General features: G+C 40.0%; 1 protein-coding gene across 1 annotated transcript in view; it reads left to right on the forward strand.

Annotated features, from left to right (window-relative positions):
• Positions 1-3,202: 3,202 nt before the first annotated feature.
• MYBBP1A (MYB binding protein 1a) overlaps positions 3,203-18,317 on the forward strand; it is a 100,080-nt gene continuing 84,965 nt past the window's right edge. The window contains exons 1-5 of the mRNA XM_058164340.1: positions 3,203-3,430; positions 10,301-10,399; positions 12,219-12,302; positions 16,412-16,486; positions 17,197-17,304. Of these exons, the coding sequence (XP_058020323.1) occupies positions 3,236-3,430; positions 10,301-10,399; positions 12,219-12,302; positions 16,412-16,486; positions 17,197-17,304 (561 nt within the window). The 5' untranslated portion in view covers positions 3,203-3,235. The remainder of the gene's footprint in view (positions 3,431-10,300; positions 10,400-12,218; positions 12,303-16,411; positions 16,487-17,196; positions 17,305-18,317) is intronic.

Below are 18,317 nucleotides of genomic sequence, written 5' to 3' on the forward strand. Positions count from 1 at the left end.
TTTGATTATACATGTTATAACTGTAGTGAGGATAGTATCTGCACAAAGATGGAAAGCAGAGAAAATCCCTACAGAGGGAGAAGTAATTAAGAAAATATTGGAATGTGCAGAAATGAATAGATTTACTTTGACAATTAAAGAAAAAGAGGAATCGGAATATTTTAAGGTATGGGGCAATTTTATCAATGGTTAGAGAAGATATATATAGGGTACTGTATTAATATAAAAGTAAAAAATGTGGGAGAAAGGTTACAATAGATTAAATGATAATATTAAGATATGATAAATATTGGAGGAGTAAGAAGAGGACACAAAATATGTACTCAGATGATAGACTGAGTGATTGATTATGTATTGTATGTTTATCTAAAAAATAATAATAAACTTTTAAAAAATCATGGTTTATTTAATAAACTACAGTTTGTGAATTCACCTATACTAACACCCTAAAAATGTTTATACAAATTGCAAAAATATGTTTACCTCGCTCATCATGGCAAGACAAATAATTTTACTGCTTAATGACTATTTGAATGAGACAGATTTTTAAGCTTGAAAAAGGGTTGACATGAAAGCATCTTTGAGACAGTTTTATTAGCCCTCTACTCTAAATAAAGAATTGGGAACTTTTAATTCTTTCTTTCTTTTGATTTTACTCAATAGGTTTAAATTCCTCCAGCAGTTTCTTTGATTTCTTCTATCAAAAATCAGGTATATCTATCAATAAATGCTGAAATACCCTGGAAACCAGGAGAATGTGAGTTCTAGGTGGCACAAATACTTTTGGATAACTTAGTCCCTCTCGCTCAGTCCAACCCTCCTTACAGGGTTGTTGTGGGGAAAAATAGGAGGAAGGAGTAGTATTGGGTAGGTTTGTTGCCTTGAATTAAATATAAAAAGTTAGAATAAAAACACTTAATAATAATAGGCATTACCTTGTGGGATTTGCATGTTCTGAGGTGGATGAGAGCTATGCCAGGCATTCACCATACTGGACAGATCTCATCAGAGAAGCCAGATGAAGTGTGTCTCTCCCATAAAGAATATGGTGATGTTGGAAGAAATGTCCATCTGGGTTCAGTTCCAAGTGGAGAGAAAGACACTGGAAACATGGAGACTGCTTGGAAAGAAGGTTTATTGACCAACAGGATCACATGCCTTGAAGATGTTGGGTGAAGAAAAAAAAAGGGAAGAGATGCTGAGTGCCTGGGTTTTATGCCTTCTCTGGGCTTTTGAATTTGAGCTTGTATTCTGATTGGTTGCCAGACTCCCATGGGGCCAAGCAGGGGTAACTTTGTAGGTTGTCTGTGTCCTTGGTTGAACCTTGCTGGGTGATGATGTAATGAAGGGGCTATGGGCAATTCCTGTTATGGCTCTGCTTGAAGGAGGTAGATCTTTGTTATGTAGAATAGACTGGCCCAGGCCTTAATGGCCCATTGACAAAGGTGGGAGGGGCTGAGTTTCTGTCTGCCTTTTAGGGGAAATATTCTGCCCTTTTAATATTTCCTAAAATATCTCATTTTCCTAGGAGAGGGTGTGGGTGCTAACTTCCTACAGTGAGACACAATGTACAGAAACCTATACCAGATATAGGTCATTGCTCAGATCAGCAAGGTACTGAAGAAGCTTATTGGATGAGAAGCGAAACGTTTTCAAGGAAGAAAAAAAACAAAGTCCCATTGCCTTTTGAAAAAGCACCTTTGGGACAATCAACTATAATAATAATCTGGAGAAAAGCACAAACAGACCTGCAAGTAGAATGACTATGGAAAAAAAAAAGCAAAGATAGTACCAATTGTATCAATAATATCAATGACCCTTTGGTGCAATCCCAACACATCTGGAGCACAACTTGAACATCATCAACATTGACCAAAATCCCCATCCGTCAGGAGCTGATGTTACCTGCAGTCAGGTAATAAATCATCTCCAATTAAACAACCAAGCTCAGAGAGCACCAAGGACCCAAACAGGTGAATAAAAATCCCAAATCTAGTCTCAACATCTAGCTGTCCGTGCAACTAATCATAATAATAACTTACACATCTAATTTGAGCTAATGAAATGAGATAGCTGGTTTATAATTCCTGTGTCTTGTAAATCCAAGCTGATACAACCAAAAGCAGCCAAGGTTTTTTGTTTTTTTTAAAGCTGGCTGCTCTAGGGATCTGTGCACTTTCCCTTAAGCCAGCACTTCTCAATCCTAGAGCCTTTATTCCTTGTGTGTCCAATCACACCAATAAAGGATTCTATTCTATTCTATTCTATTCTATTCTATTCTGTTCTGTTCTGTTCTGTTCTGTTCTGTTCTGTTCAAAATGTGCGAACTTCAATTCCCATTGGCTGGGGAATTCTTAAAACACAACTTCAACTCCTACCCTGGTTTGCTGTGCTACAGAGCACAGCAAACCAGAACAACTAGACACAATAACAGTTTTTTCCCAAATGCCATCACTCTGCTAAACAAATAATTCCCTCAACACTGTCAAACTAGTTATTAAGTCTGCACTATATTAATCTTCTCATCATTCCCATCACCCATCTCCTTCCACTTATGACTGTATGACTGTAACTTTGTTGCTGGCAATCCTTACGATTTATATTGATATTGTTTCCTGATTGCTTATTTGTACCCTATGACTGTCATTAAGTGTTGTACCTTAGAATTCTTGATGAACGTATCTTTTCTCTTATGTACACTGAGAGCATATGTACCAAGACAAATTCCTTGTGTGTCCAATCACACTTGGCCAATAAAAAATTCTATTCTATTCTATTTTATTCTATTCTATTCTAGTTCTGTTCTATTCTTTTTTTCCCTATTCTATTCTATTCTATTCTTATTCTTATTCTATTCTATTCTTATTCTATTTTATTTTATTCTATTCTTTTTTCTATTTTATTCTATTTTATTTTATTCCTATTCCTATTCTATACCACTGGGCTAAACAACCGCTGAAAGTCCGTTTCTCTAAATAGCCACCAGCTGAGGATCATAGGAGTTGGAGTTCTCATGGATCTCGAGAACACGGATCGGGGAAGGGTGAAACGGGGTCCAAAAGTCAGGCTCCTGGATGCCGATCTCGCCTCCGAGCGAGAATTTCTATTTAGGGACACGGGAAGGAGGCGGGATGCAGCCTTTCCCCCACCCCTCCTGAACCCGGAAAGGGAGGCTTCCACGTGCTTCCTCTGGTGCATCACGGGGGCTTTTCCACGTGCAGCCTCTGCAACCAGCATGGCTGGTGATGGCAGCCCGAAGAGCGGGCAGGCGGCAGGACGCCTCGCTTCGGTCTCGATCTCGCAGCCGGGCAGGCTCCTGGGGCAGAGTCGGCAGTTTCTGGACTATTTCTGGGACATCGCCAAGCCCGATCAGGCAATCCGTTTGAAGGCCACGGAGGGGCTGCTGAACTACTTGCAGGAAAACAAGAAAGTAAGGCATAGGGCGTCCTTTCCCTACGATGCTAAGTCTGAGATCTTTAACTTTTTTTAGGTTGCACTTTGGACGCGCTCAGAGGCACGGTTGTCGGGGGCGGCTTCCAAGGGTGTTCGAAGACAGGAGTTGCTGGGATGGGGGTTGGGGGAAATGGCAGGGAGCTTTAAGAGGAGACATTCTGTTCATTCAAAGACATTCATTCTAGCCGAGTATAAAAGGGCTGTCAAAGCAGGCGCGCTGTTCTTGTGTTGTTGCTGGTCTCTGTGAGTTAAAAATAAACGCTATGTGTGAACATCTGTGGAGCCTCAATTATTACGGAACCCACAGAATATAATACTATTTATTAGCTTAATATCGTCACTTTTGTGCAGGACTTCCCAAAGGTGATTTTTCAGGAGGCAACTGGGCTTCTTTTTTTGTTTGTTTTTTTTCTTTTGAGGATGTTTCACTTCTCATCCAAGAAGCTTCTTCAGTTCTTGACAGGATAGTGGGGAATCATTCTTGGATGAGAAACGAAACGTCTTCAAAAGAAAAAAAAACGAAGTCCATTTTTCCTCCTGAAAAAGCACCTTTGGGACAACTATGATCTGGATCAGGGGTCTCCAACCTTGGCAGCTTTAAGAACTTGTGGACTTCAACTCCCAGAATTCCTCAGCCAGCTTTGCTGGCTGAGGGATTCTGGGAGTTGAAGTCTACAAGTTTTAATGTTTTATTTTTATTTATTTATTTATTTATTTTGTCATAACAATATATGTAGGTATCATACAAAAAGATTATATAATATATAAACACATATATGAGTAAATATAAGGAGGTATAAGCATATATATATATAGGAAGAAGAAAAGAAAAACAATAGGACAGGAACGGTAGGCACGTTTGTGCGCTTATGCACGCCCCTTATGGTCCTCTTAGGAATGGGGTGAGGTCAATAGTAGAGAGTTTTTGGTTAAAGCTTTTAGGATTATGGGAAGAGACCACAGAGTCAGGTAAAGTATTCCAAGCATTGATGATTCTGTTACAGAAGTCGTATTTTCTGCAATCTAGATTAAAGCGGTTGACATTAAGTTTAAATCTATTGGTTGATCTAGTATTATTGCAATTGAAGCTGAAGTAGTCTTTAACAGGAAGGACATTACAATAGATGATTCTGTGAGTTAAACATAGGTCTTGTCGAAGGCGACAGAGTTCCAAGTTTTCTAAGCCTAGGATTTCAAGTCTGGTGGGGTGTTGCCAAGGTTGGAGACCTCTGATCTGGATGACTGAGAATCTCTACAGACTTTTGTACAGGAGCGTAATGGGTAGCGCGTAGCTGATTGATGCTATGCCATCCAATAGTTGTCGATTCCTAATGATCCCATAGGTAAGATTTTCTCAATGTGGATCTACTATCCTTGAGGCAGTGAGCTGTCAACTTTAGGATATTTGGATTTCAACTCCTAGCTGGCTGGGGATTTCTGGGAGTTGAAGTCCAAATACTTTAAAGTTGCCAAGGTTGACGTACACTATCCTAATTTATTCGTTCAATTCTTCCCCTCCGCCAGTATACTAGTCCATCCATCTTGCTCACACATACCGCTCTCTTCTGTTTGTTCCCACAACAGCAACCCTGTGAGGTAGGTGGGCTGAGAGAATGCAGTTGGCCCCAAGCTACCCTGGGAACTATAGTGGCTGAGAGTGGTCTACAACCTGGCTGTCCCTATTCCTAGTCCAGCACCTTCACCATTGTCCCATGTGAGATCTAGGGTTGAGGAGGCCTGATATAAACCAACCTAGGGAACTCCTGGTGGAGAGTAGATTAATACTTTGATTCCCCCCCCCTATTAAATTTATTCAATTCAATTCAATTTATTCAATTTCTATACCGCCCTTCTCCCAAAGGACTTATTTGCCACCCATTTTGCTTTGAAGCAACTATGTAGGATTTCTCCTTTTACATGGTTGTCATGAATCTAGTAGGAAAACTGCCCTTCCAAAAAACTTCTTTTTCAAACTCTTTTAGGATTAATGCTCACGGGTAGTTTAATAAAACATAAGGAACATTGCGGTCTTTAGGACATCCTTATATCAGGGAGGCGGTGGCTCAGGGGCTAGGACGTTGAGCTTGTCGATCGAAAGGTCGGCAGCTCAGCGGTTCGAATCCCTAGTGCTGCCGTGTAACGGGGTGAGCTCCCGTTACTTGTCCCAGCTTCTGCCAACCTAGCAGTTTTGAAAGCACGTAAAAATGCAAGTAGAAAAAATAGGGACCACCTTTGGTGGGAAGGTAACGGCGTTCTGTGCGCCTTTGGCGTTGAGTCATGCCGGCCGCATGACCACGGAGACGTCTTCGGACACTGCTGGCTCTTTGGCTTTGAAACAGAGATGAGCATCGCCCCCTAGAGTTGGCAACGACTAGCACGTATGTGCGAGGGGAACCTTTGCCTTTACCTTTATATCATAGAATCAGATAAGCTGCTCAGTATAAACAAAATCAAAAAACTTTTTTTTCTGATAGCAATATCCCCCCCCAAAAAAAAGAAAAAAAGAAAGAAGGATTTAAAAATTTGTTTCAGTTCAAACAATTCATGTGATCAGGAAGATTTAAAACGGATTGTGGTACAGGTTGTCCTCGACTTTAGTGACCACAATTGAGCCCAAAATTTCTGTTGCTAAGCAAATGCTTGTTAACTGAATTTTGCCCCAATTTTTTTTAAAACCATAGTTGTTAAGTGAATCACTGCTGTTCTTAAGTTACCGGTAGTAACATGGTTGTTAGGTGAATCTAGTTTCCTCCATTGCTTTTGCTTGTCAAAAGATTGCAAAAGGTGATCACATGACCCCAGGACATTGCAGCCGTCATAAATATGAGTCAGTTGCCAAGCACCTGAATTTTGATCACTTGATCATGGAGATGCTGTAGTGGTTGTTAGTGTTAAAAACGGTCATATGTCTCTTTTTTCAATGCCGTATTCAGTGGTGATAACTTTATAATTATATCACTAATTAGGTTATGATAAAGGAATAGAAAAAAGATCCAACTCCTTTTCAACTAAACCTAATATGCCTTTTAAAGAATCATATAGGTCATCTCAGTTCATCTCAGCTCATTAAAAATATTGGAGAATTGGTGCATCTTTAAGTAGTTTAATAATAATTTCATCCATTTTATATAATGCATTCATATCAATTACAAAAGATTGTTTAGAAAGCCTTTAAAAATATTATGAACATGATTTGGTTTTGTACAAAGAATCTCTCTGAAACACTTTATAGTATATAATTCTTTATAATCCATTTCACTGTGTATCAACAAATGACAGCAAAAATAATTCATTTGTGGATTAGAGCACTACTTTAGAAATAAAATCTATTTAAATTGGTAAGGGTATAAACAAAATGGTATATTTTTTTATCTTTGGTGGCAGTGGCCAATTACTTTTTGTTCAAAAGTTTTTGATGAAATTGAAAAAAAGCTCAGAAAAGCTGTTTAAGATGAATCTCACAGTAGGATTATTGTCTTTATGTTCTACAGCAATTAAAACATAGATTCAGGATCTCTTGTTAGCAGTCAGATTTCTTATTGCCAAACATTGCATAAGTTGTCACTAGATCAAAGGTATTTTAAAGCGTGTGAAATAGTTTTGATTCAACAATTCAACCAATTTTTGAAAACTTCCATAGTAAAGATTAATTTCAGTCAAATTCAAACATCATATATCGGTTCTAATAACATGCTTTTTCCTGGTATATTGCTTCCTTTCTACATAAATGTCATTTTGGATAAATATATTAAATGTTGGTAATTAATCTCTATAACTTTTCAATTATGTCTATGTTAACAATCCTGCATTCATAAGTTATACATTTTAATTATTTTTTCTCTTTTCTTTTTGGCTGGTTTGTTTCTTCATTTATCTTTAATTTTGTAAAGCTGTATTTTAAAAAGTTTATATATCTGGGGTTCTTTCTAAACTAGTCCATGGCATTGGGGACCCCTGTTCTTTTTTTAATTATTATTTAATAATTTATTATTATCTTTATTTAAAAACATGAACAAACAAAATTTCCATTTTGCAACAGTTCCGTATCGGTATATATCCACAATTTATATTTTCGTCCTGTACATATTCACATATTTTATATTTGTGGTTCCCTTATTCCTTACATATTGTATATTCTACTACTTACTTATTTCATACTACTTACTTACATACTATTATACTTACATACTATTATATCAATATATTATTTAACATTATTTAAAACCATTTTACCAATACATATTTATATTTGTGGTTCCCTTATTCCTTACATATTGTATATACTACTCCTTACTTATTGTGCATGCTACTATATCAGTTTGTTACTTTACATACATTGTATATTTAATACCGTTTTACTAATGCTTCCTAATTTCTAGATCATCTCTGTTCTAAACCGTTTACAGGTAGTCCTCAGATTATGACTACAGTTGAGCCCAAAAGCATGGCAGTTGTTAAATGAGTTTTGCCCCATTTTGTGATCCCCCCAGGCTGTTAAGTGACCACTACAATGAATCATGTGTTTGTTAAGCAAATCTGGTTTCCCCCATTGACTTTGCTTGTGGGATGGTTCCAAATGGTGATCACATGGCCTGGGACATTGCAACCCTCATAAATACATGTCAGTTGCCAAGAGCTCGAAATTTAGATCATGCAACCATGGGGAAGCTGCAGCGATCATAAGTGTCATGTCACTTTTTTTTTAGTTCCATTGTAACTTCAGATGGTCACTAAATGTATGATTGTAAGTCGAAGACTATCTGTACTAATAGTGACAATAAGAATTTTCTTTTTTTTCTGTGTAACAACGTAATGTGTTGCCTGTGTGTGTGTGTGTGTGCACTACCTCCTTGTCTTACACATATTTATGTTTGTATATTTATGTGTACAAGGAAGTATTGTGTAGGCTGCATAAGATCTGCTTGTGATGACCCGGGGTGTGGCACAAAGGCAACACAGCCAGAAAATAAGTACACGTCCCTTTATTAGCTCCAAACTTTGCCCCCAACATCCCTTTACTCTCCGGTATGAGAAAAACCCTGTTACACAAACCTGTAAGCAGACAAAACCTCCAACCATAAATCCAACAGGGCAAGATATCCAGGGCAAGCAAGATAAGGAATTCCAGAATTGAAATAGCACCTCCGTAAATTAAACCAATTGGGAGGATGCTAGGAACTCAGATAAAGCAGTCAACGGGAACAGGAACTCAGTGCAGTTGCCCCTCCCATTTGCCTCTCCTTTTAAACTGCAGCTCCAGTTGTATCTTGTGAAGGGGATCGGGCCCTTTCCTCCCTCGTAAACCATGCAACCCACGTTGCTCTCTTCTCTGTTCTTCCCTGTGCCCTAGGATGAGGAGGGGGTGGGCTTTAGTCTTCATCAGACCCCCCCTCTCCCCTGTTCTAACTTTCCTCTGCTCTGCCCAGCCTGACTTTGCCCTTCCCCAGTTTCCTCCACAGCCAATGGAGCCACTCAGGGGTATGACATGCTCTGGGTTACATGACCAGAAGGGAGGGGGGCTTACAATGGAAGTATTGTAACTGAGCCACTGCCTAATTACCTCTCCCATAAAGGTACACTGGGGAATTTTTTAATAGAATGCTTTTCTTGACATTCCCTAGCCAGATCCAGCCAGGGGTGTGATTCTACTGGTTTGGACCAGTTCGGGTGACCCTTTAGCACCAATGATCAGCTGGGAGCGAACTGGTTCGCTTAGATGATCAGGTTAGCCCGCCAACCTGCCCCTGCAATCTGCTTACCTTTATCTTCTCAGCTGATTGGCACGGCAGAGCGGATTGCCGTGCCTCAGCTGTGTTACTCCCAAGTGGTAACACAGAAGGTTAGTATTTGTAAAACTATGCATGTGCACAAAGTGCGCGACCACCAAACAGGCAAGCATCCCACCACTGGATCCAGCCCATTTTTAAACTCAAAAGTTTTTTAAAAAAGAGTTTACCAGAACAACTAGGCACAAGGACAGTTTTTCCCCCGCATGCCATTACTCTGCTAAACAACTAATTCCCACAACACTGTCAAACTATTACTAAGACTGTATTCTTCTTCTTCTACTTTAGTACTATTCTATTAGCTATCTCCTCCTACCTATGACTATAACCTTGTTGCTTGTATCTTTACGATTTATATTGATTTATTTAGTTTCCTAGTATGATTTGATTGCTTATTTAGTATCCTAAGTGTTGTATCTTATGATTCTTGATGAATGTATTTTTTATGTACCCTGAGAGCTTATGCACCAAAGACAAATTCCTTGTTTGTCCAATCACACTTGGTCAATAACGAATTCTATTCTATTCTACTCTACTCTACTCTACTCTACTCTACTCTACTCTACTCTAACTTTAAACTCTGTTTCTTTGCTAAGTTTCTGTCCTCAACTGTTACCACAACTGGTTTGTTCTGTTCAGTTTTTGGAGTTGTTGCACTGACAGAAGTTGGAGTTCTGACCCTGTTTACACAACTTATTTCCAACACTATTGTATTGAAAAGAATAAACAAGAATTATGATGTGATTTTAAAAAGCTTGATTTAATTCTTCCTCGGGATCTTTCTTTTCTACCCATATTTTGTAAATGTACTGGGGAGAAACGGTGGAAAATTAAGTCACTGCAATGCAGCATTGTGAAACTTGTTTTTAGTATTAAAATATAATCTTTTGATCTTGCACATAAATCTCCCTGCTGTTTGGGTTGCTTGATTTATTGAATAAAATTGAATTGGATGAGTTGTAGCATATTAAAAGCCAAGAAACTGTTATAACGTAGCATGGTTGGTAAACTCAGTTTCTATGCCAATTATTCCCTTTGGATGTCTTTGAAATTTCTTTTAGGATGATGAGTTTTTAAAGTATACATTGAAGCGTTTGATTGACGGATTGGGAGCAACTCGAGAAGTGGCCCGTCCTGGATTCAGTTTGGCATTGGCACAGGTTGGTGTTCATCAGTGAAAAAAATGCACACACATAGACAAATTATATATAATTTTATTGACATTTTTGGTAAACATAGTAAAAGCTAATATAAATTAAACTAGAAGGAAAAAGAAAAGTAAAAGAAAATCTCCAAAGGTACAAGGAAAAGAAAAAAAAATAAACAAAAAGAAGAATAAAGAAATAGCTTGCAACCTTCACGACATCAAGCATAAGCTACTGCAGTAAATTTTTACCCTCTTTTAAAATTACAATCCCTCTTATTTCCCAAATCTCACTTTTATCCATACAAAATCCATGAGTCATCCTCTTTTCAGTCCTGTTTCAGCAAAAAGTCCATTATGAGTTACCAGAAAAGAAAATGCATTGTTTATCTCTGATCAAATAGTCCAACTTTATATTCCTTCCTTTTGCTCTTCACAATTAAATAATTTCAATGGCGTTGTAAGATTTGATCTTTCATCGATCATTGACATTCAAAAAAGGCTTCAAAGTTTTCCCCAATCTATTTTGTTAAATCCCATAGAAGGGCATCATCTAGGATTTCTTGTCATAGCTATTCCATGTCCATATAATTTTCTTGATGTTTTCTTTTGTATTCCCATTTTGATAAACTCAAGTTTTTTTGCCTTCTGTACCTTAAATTCTATAATGTCTGTGTTTAAGAGTTATTTTTTAAAAAAATTCTCATCAAATGTATAATCATTGAAATTTGTATCAATTTTGAGATATTAGTTGTTAATATCTTAGTCCATTTTTCAAGGATTCTTTGAGACAAGTAAAAGTTATAAGTAGCTCAGTCATTTTAACTTTTTTTGCCTGGTCCTTTAGTTCTCTGTAGTGTTCATTTGCAAACTTCAGCCTCAGTTCCTAATATGGGTTTAGTTCCATTTCAGTCATCTCTTACAGGTATATTATTTAATTATATGTTTGCTTTTTTAATATCTTACAGCACAAATAATATTCCAAATCTTTTGAATAGATTTGAAACTTTTTTAAAATCTTTTTTCCCTTTTTTGCCAATTCTGTATTAAACTCTCGAACCTCTGTTTAAAATTCCTTAAATCCAAAGAAGATAAAACTCACCAGCTTTCAAATTAAGCTTCTTCTTTTAAAGGTGTCTAATAGCCATATGAAGTAGTTCAAGTGAACCTTTCTGAATTTGATTAGAAAGTGAGTTTAGCTGGCATACTGTCCACTGATGTCATCTCCCTTGGCTTCTGGTCAGTGGTGAAATCCGGCTGGATCTATCCGCCTCGTGCGAACCGGTAGCACCAGTGGCGGGAGGATTTTTGACCCTCTGTGCATGTGCAGAAGGCTCTGCGCATGTGCAGAAGAGGCATGCACGCTCACATTCCTGAACCGTAACAAAGGTAAGTGCATTTCACCGCTCTTCTAGTCCTCAAAACCAGGGGACACCACTGTTTTACAGTTTCTTTGTGAGGAGCTGTCATTCAGAGTGCTTGTGGAGATCTCTCATTCTCTTGTTCTCCAAAGGTTAATGCTTTATTCTTAACAACAGTTGCCATCTCTGCTGTTCGGAGACATTTTCAATCAACCATGACTCACTCATCCAGCCAACAAATTACCAAATCGGATGCTTGCCGTAATCTAGTGATATGCGAGCCCAGACAGAACTTTTAGAAGAAAAGAACTCTTTTTTTTTTAATCAAAAAAGGGGAACTGTAAATGTAGTCACAGGTTTGGCCCAGGCTCAAGAGTAGGAATCAAAAAATATCTCACCCTTTCAAGAGTGGCCCTGTAACTTATCCTGAACTTTCTGCAGCTTTCTCTCTTTATATTTTTTCTCCTTTCCAAGGTATTGCAAGTTTTTGAGCAGCTGAATCTCCTGGCAGTTCTGCAACAGATTAAGGAAAAATATGATCTCGGTAGAGTGAAGAAGGTGAGACTGTTGATTCGTTTATCATTTCAGGGTCAACATCCGAGACAGCGCACTGTTCAAAGTGGCCACAATGCGCCGTTTCGGAGTTGCCGCACACGCATAGGGGGAGGGGAATGCATGGGGCCACAGATGGGTGTTGGGTGATGAGACACGCTGGGAGAGGAGCCAGGAAGGCAAGCCAGCTGCAGTCAATTCAGAAGCCATCCAGGTTTGAAGAGTACTTGCTGGAGTCAGCTGGTCGCAACCAGGAACAGGAGGGTGGAGAGTGCGTATAGCCAGCTGGCTAGCAGAAGCCAGTAATGCTGGCTTAAAAACCCTTTTACTCTATTGTTCACCACATGCAAAACTGAGACTCCAGTAAAGAGACACGTTCTACTCTCCAGTAAAGAGACACGTTCTACTCTTCTTTTGTTGGCTTGGTTTGGAACCGTGACATTCAGTTTTTAAGAATGTCCACTCACCAAAAAGTCAGGGAGGCTTACTGAAGGTTAAAAAGACAATAATCATTTAAAAAAATGGGCTGATATAGCACTTCAGATTTTAGGTTGGGTGAGTCATCTACAAACATACAGAGACTGTGGCCATTCTTCTTAACCTACCTCTGCCATGACAGTGAGTTTGAGGGGAGGCCCAAATTTGTAGAAGCTTTGAAAAAAAGATGAGTTTTTTTTAAGGAATTCCTCCTCTCAAAACTTGGGAATCAATTATCTAATCCAGTGGTAGTCAACCTGGTCCCTACCGCCCACTACTGGATGTTCCAGGTTTCATGGTAGGCGGTAGGGTTTTTGTCCGATACTGAAGCACTTTCCTTTTTTAATTTAATTGACTTAAAAAATTTCATAGCATTATTTTTAAAACATTTTCATTAGGTTTTCATAAAATTCCTCGTGACAATTTAAATTTCTGAAAATGTACTATTTGTATCGCTCAGCGCATAAGTTTAGTTCACGTTACGTAAGTGAAACTAAATGGTGCTATAGTGCGACTGCAAACAAAAGAGCCTTATCCCAGAATAGCTCACGCATCTCCCCACACCGCCCAGGTGTAACAGACAAGCAGAGCTGGTAGCGGAGCCCACTCCCCAAACCCAATCCACGATGCATAAGAGGCATGCACGCTCACATTCCTGAACCGTAACAAAGGTAAGTGCATTTCACCGCTCTTCTAGTCCTCAAAACCAGGGGACACCACTGTTTTACAGTTTCTTTGTGAGGAGCTGTCATTCAGAGTGCTTGTGGAGATCTCTCATTCTCTTGTTCTCCAAAGGTTAATGCTTTATTCTTAACAACAGTTGCCATCTCTGCTGTTCGGAGACATTTTCAATCAACCATGACTCACTCATCCAGCCAACAAATTACCAAATCGGATGCTTGCCGTAATCTAGTGATATGCGAGCCCAGACAGAACTTTTAGAAGAAAAGAACTCTTTTTTTTTTAATCAAAAAAGGGGAACTGTAAATGTAGTCACAGGTTTGGCCCAGGCTCAAGAGTAGGAATCAAAAAATATCTCACCCTTTCAAGAGTGGCCCTGTAACTTATCCTGAACTTTCTGCAGCTTTCTCTCTTTATATTTTTTCTCCTTTCCAAGGTATTGCAAGTTTTTGAGCAGCTGAATCTCCTGGCAGTTCTGCAACAGATTAAGGAAAAATATGATCTCGGTAGAGTGAAGAAGGTGAGACTGTTGATTCGTTTATCATTTCAGGGTCAACATCCGAGACAGCGCACTGTTCAAAGTGGCCACAATGCGCCGTTTCGGAGTTGCCGCACGCATAGGGGGAGGGGAATGCATGGGGCCACAGATGGGTGTTGGGTGATGAGACACGCTGGGAGAGGAGCCAGGAAGGCAAGCCAGCTGCAGTCAATTCAGAAGCCATCCAGGTTTGAAGAGTACTTGCTGGAGTCAGCTGGTCGCAACCAGGAACAGGAGGGTGGAGAGTGCGTATAGCCAGCTGGCTAGCAGAAGCCAGTAATGCTGGCTTAAAAACCCTTTTACTCTATTGTTCACCACATGCAAAACTGAGACTCCAGTAAAGAGACACGTTCTACTCTCCAGTAAAGAGACACGTTCTACTCTTCTTTTGTTGGCTTGGTTTGGAACCGTGACATTCAGTTTTTAAGAATGTCCACTCACCAAAAAGTCAGGGAGGCTTACTGAAGGTTAAAAAGACAATAATCATTTAAAAAAATGGGCTGATATAGCACTTCAGATTTTAGGTTGGGTGAGTCATCTACAAACATACAGAGACTGTGGCCATTCTTCTTAACCTACCTCTGCCATGACAGTGAGTTTGAGGGGAGGCCCAAATTTGTAGAAGCTTTGAAAAAAAGATGAGTTTTTTTTAAGGAATTCCTCCTCTCAAAACTTGGGAATCAATTATCTAATCCAGTGGTAGTCAACCTGGTCCCTACCGCCCACTACTGGATGTTCCAGGTTTCATGGTAGGCGGTAGGGTTTTTGTCCGATACTGAAGCACTTTCCTTTTTTTTAATTTAATTGACTTAAAAAAAATTTCATAGCATTATTTTAAAACATTTTCATTAGGTTTTCATAAAATTCCTCGTGACAATTTAAATTTCTGAAAATGTACTATTTGTATCGCCCGCGCATAAGTTTAGTTCACGTTACGTAAGTGAAACTAAATGGTGCTATAGTGCGACTGCAAACAAAAGAGCCTTATCCCAGAATAGCTCACGCATCTCCCCCCACACCGCCCAGGTGTAACAGACAAGCAGAGCTGGTAGCCGGAGCCCACTCCCCCCAAACCCAATCCACGATGCATAAGAGGCATGCGCAGACAACAATACACGGCACATTACTGTGGAACCGGTGGGCGGTTAGAAAATTTTACTGCTAATAAAGATACAAAAGTGGGTGGTAGGTATAAAAAGGTTGACTACCCCTGATCTAATCGAACAAGATCTACGTTTGCTTATTGTCCACAGAATAATCACCAGTTTGAAGGGTAGTACCAATTCACGGAGGTTGTGGAGATCAGTGGCTCTTAGCTTTGAGGAAAATGGGACTTTCTCTGATGGCCATCTGCTGAGAGACAAGCCAGCTTCCTTGTGCGGTCTACTGAGATAGTAGACTGCTTGAGAACATAGGCCAAGGGTCCAATCCAGCAGAGCTTTTGTTTACCATCTTCTGTTTCTATAGTTATATAGTGCAGTGTGGCTTGCCATAATTTTGCTGCAAATTCTCTTGGCACTCTTTTCAGATGTTTTAACGTGAAACCTACCCTTTTAAAGTATTGCTTTATTCAACCCACAAAAAAGTAGTAGAAGTAACACCTTTCAGTAACATCTTAAAGCACATGCAGCATTTTTGGAGATCATCTGTGGTCGTCTGTGAAGTCCAGGAAAAAGGTTGCTTTGTTTAAGGTGTGGCTGTCAAATCTTGCTGTTCATTTTTGTTTTAGTGGTAGATACCTAAGTACATAAGTACTGTGTGTTTCAGAAGGTGTAAAATAAGGAACAAACTGGTTTCTTGAGGCCTTTAGCCACCAGGTAGAGCAGCCTTTGCTACAAGGGACTGTCGTACTACCGTATTTTTCGGAGTATAGGACGCACCTTATTTTTGGGGGAGGAAAATAAGAAAAAAAAAAATCTGCTTGAGAGGCTCTCCATTTGCAAAAGCTCCAAAAACTCTGTTTGCAAAGGAGCTTCTCTTTGCAAAGGCCGCCTCTCAAACAGATCTTTTGGAGGCTCTTTGGGAGGCTCTCTGTGTGGGAGGCTGCATTTGCCGCCCCCCCCCAAAGCTCCAGAAGGGTAGGGGCTGGTGGGTGGGCGGGGCTACATTCGATGTATAAGACGCACCCAAATTTTCACCCTCTTTTAGGGGGGAAAAAGTGCTTTTTATACTCCGAAAAATATGGTAACTTTAACCTCACATTTTGCAGTCAAAGTATTTATTGAAGTCAGAAGTAGGTTGAAAGTCTTGGAGAAACACCTGCTAAAGCATTTGAGCATTTGAAGATAGACATTTTCTTAAGGTCAGATATTTCCAAGCATTTGTGACTGAACCTGGGTTAAAATGTCCCCCAATTCATCACACTTCTGACTATTTTTGTAACCAACATTCCTGGTGTGCTGGCTTTCTGTCATTTCAGAAACTTTTCAGGAACGCCCTGTTTGGAAACTTTTTTGGAGTGCTAGCTCTCTTCCAATCCAGGCGCCTGTCAAAGGTAATGTTATAGAATTATTTCAGATTTCTCCACATCTTCTGTTCTTGCATGGCTTCTTTGAGTTTTTCTATGCTCTGGCTGGTATCAGATATAATGGTGTCCAGCCACTGTGTGTCAACCCTGAAGCTGGCCTGACGGAGGCCATTTTGAGATTTCAATGCTGACAAGCGGAAGGAGAGGAACAGGGAGGGGGGAATGGAGATAGTTTGAGTGATGTAGTCAAAACAAAATACTTTCGGGAACCAAGGTCATTCCTGCAGGTGCTCAGAAGGAGAGGACTGGAGTCACCTAGCAATTGGACAGTATCCTGATTGGACCATGTGACTGATTGTTTTGAGAAAGTGGGAAACTTTAATTTGGTGAAAATCATGGGAATAATCAGAATCAGTTTTCACCAGCCTGTGCCAATACGACATATCCAATAAACTTATTCTTTGAGGCATCTACCTGCCTCAGAGTTTTGTTTGCTGCGGGTATGTTACTTGGAACCCTGACACCGTGTTCTTTGATGCCTGGTTTCCTTTTACCGCTAACACTTCCAAACATAATTGCTTTCTCCATTGAATTCCCCCGCATAACATGGCCGAGCAAGTGAGATGCAATTTCGTGATTTTGCCAGTGACATGCCTGGTGTTATCATGATTTGCTAAACAAATTGGGGTTGGCTCAACAAGATACACTATAAAGCCTGGTTTTTTTTATCTCCCTAGGACGCCAAGGCTCTCCTTGAGTGTGTCCAGCTTCTGCAGAGCCTTTCTGACCACTATGCCCATCTTAAGGACCTCCCAAGGAAGACATTAGTTGACATTGTTTCTGAGGTAAGGAAGACTTGAGGATAATTGCAAAAAAGGGGACCTTGTTAAAAGTATTAGCTTTTGTAAAATATCTGCTTTAAGCTAAGCAGATGGAGAATGACCAATTGTATGCACATATCATTACTGCTTCTATTTACAGTGTTGAGAAGTGAGGTCAAATAATTTTGTAATGGCTGTGACGTTAGCCACCAATGAGAGAGAGGTACCAATAGACCTAAGAAGAAAAAGGTTCAGACTGTTGATCGTTATTGTAAGAATATATGATTCCCTTGTTACAGTTTTAATCTGTTCTTTCAGATCACAAAACTGTACATGATTTAAGCTGAGGGTATTTGAAAAGCTGTCTTCCCTCTTACAAGTCTGCCTGTCTTTTACAATCCTTGGCAAAAAGCTCTTTGGTCTTGCCATTGGTAACTTTGAAAACCCTGCTGGATCAGGCCACCAATCTCAGTTAAACATTTTGTTTCATATACTGTAGTGGCCAGCTTGATACTCATGGGGTGCTAAAACCGGTAGCTAAGAATAACAGACTTGGAAGGGACCTTGGAGGTCTTCCAGTCCAACCCTCTGCTCAAGCAGGAAACCCTGTACCAGTGATGGCGAACCTTTTCGGCAACGAGTGCCAAAAAGGGAGCGCGTGTGTGTTTGGGCCGCAACCAGGAATTGGAGCTGCCCAGGGCACATGCGCGCTCCTGAAAATGAACTTCCGGTTTCAGCTACTGAACTTTTGGTTTCAGCCAGCTACTCTTCTGGGTTTCTGGCGCGCATGCGCACGCGACGATCAGCTGGCCAGCGTGCATGCTGATGCAGGAAAATGGAAGACCAGCTCTTCCAGTTTCTGGCACTGCCGCATACAAAAAGGACAGCTGATCATTGCATGCATCTGCGCGCCAGAAACCCAGAAGAGGAATGGGCACCGCCGCACGTGCCAGGCAACATGGCTTCGCATGCCACTTTGGGCACGCGTGCCATAGGTCCGCCATCACAGCCCTATATCATTTCAGATAAATGGTTGT

This window comes from Ahaetulla prasina, chromosome 1 (genome assembly GCF_028640845.1).
Source record: "Ahaetulla prasina isolate Xishuangbanna chromosome 1, ASM2864084v1, whole genome shotgun sequence".
In the NCBI taxonomy this organism is placed as follows: Eukaryota; Metazoa; Chordata; class Lepidosauria; order Squamata; family Colubridae; genus Ahaetulla; species Ahaetulla prasina.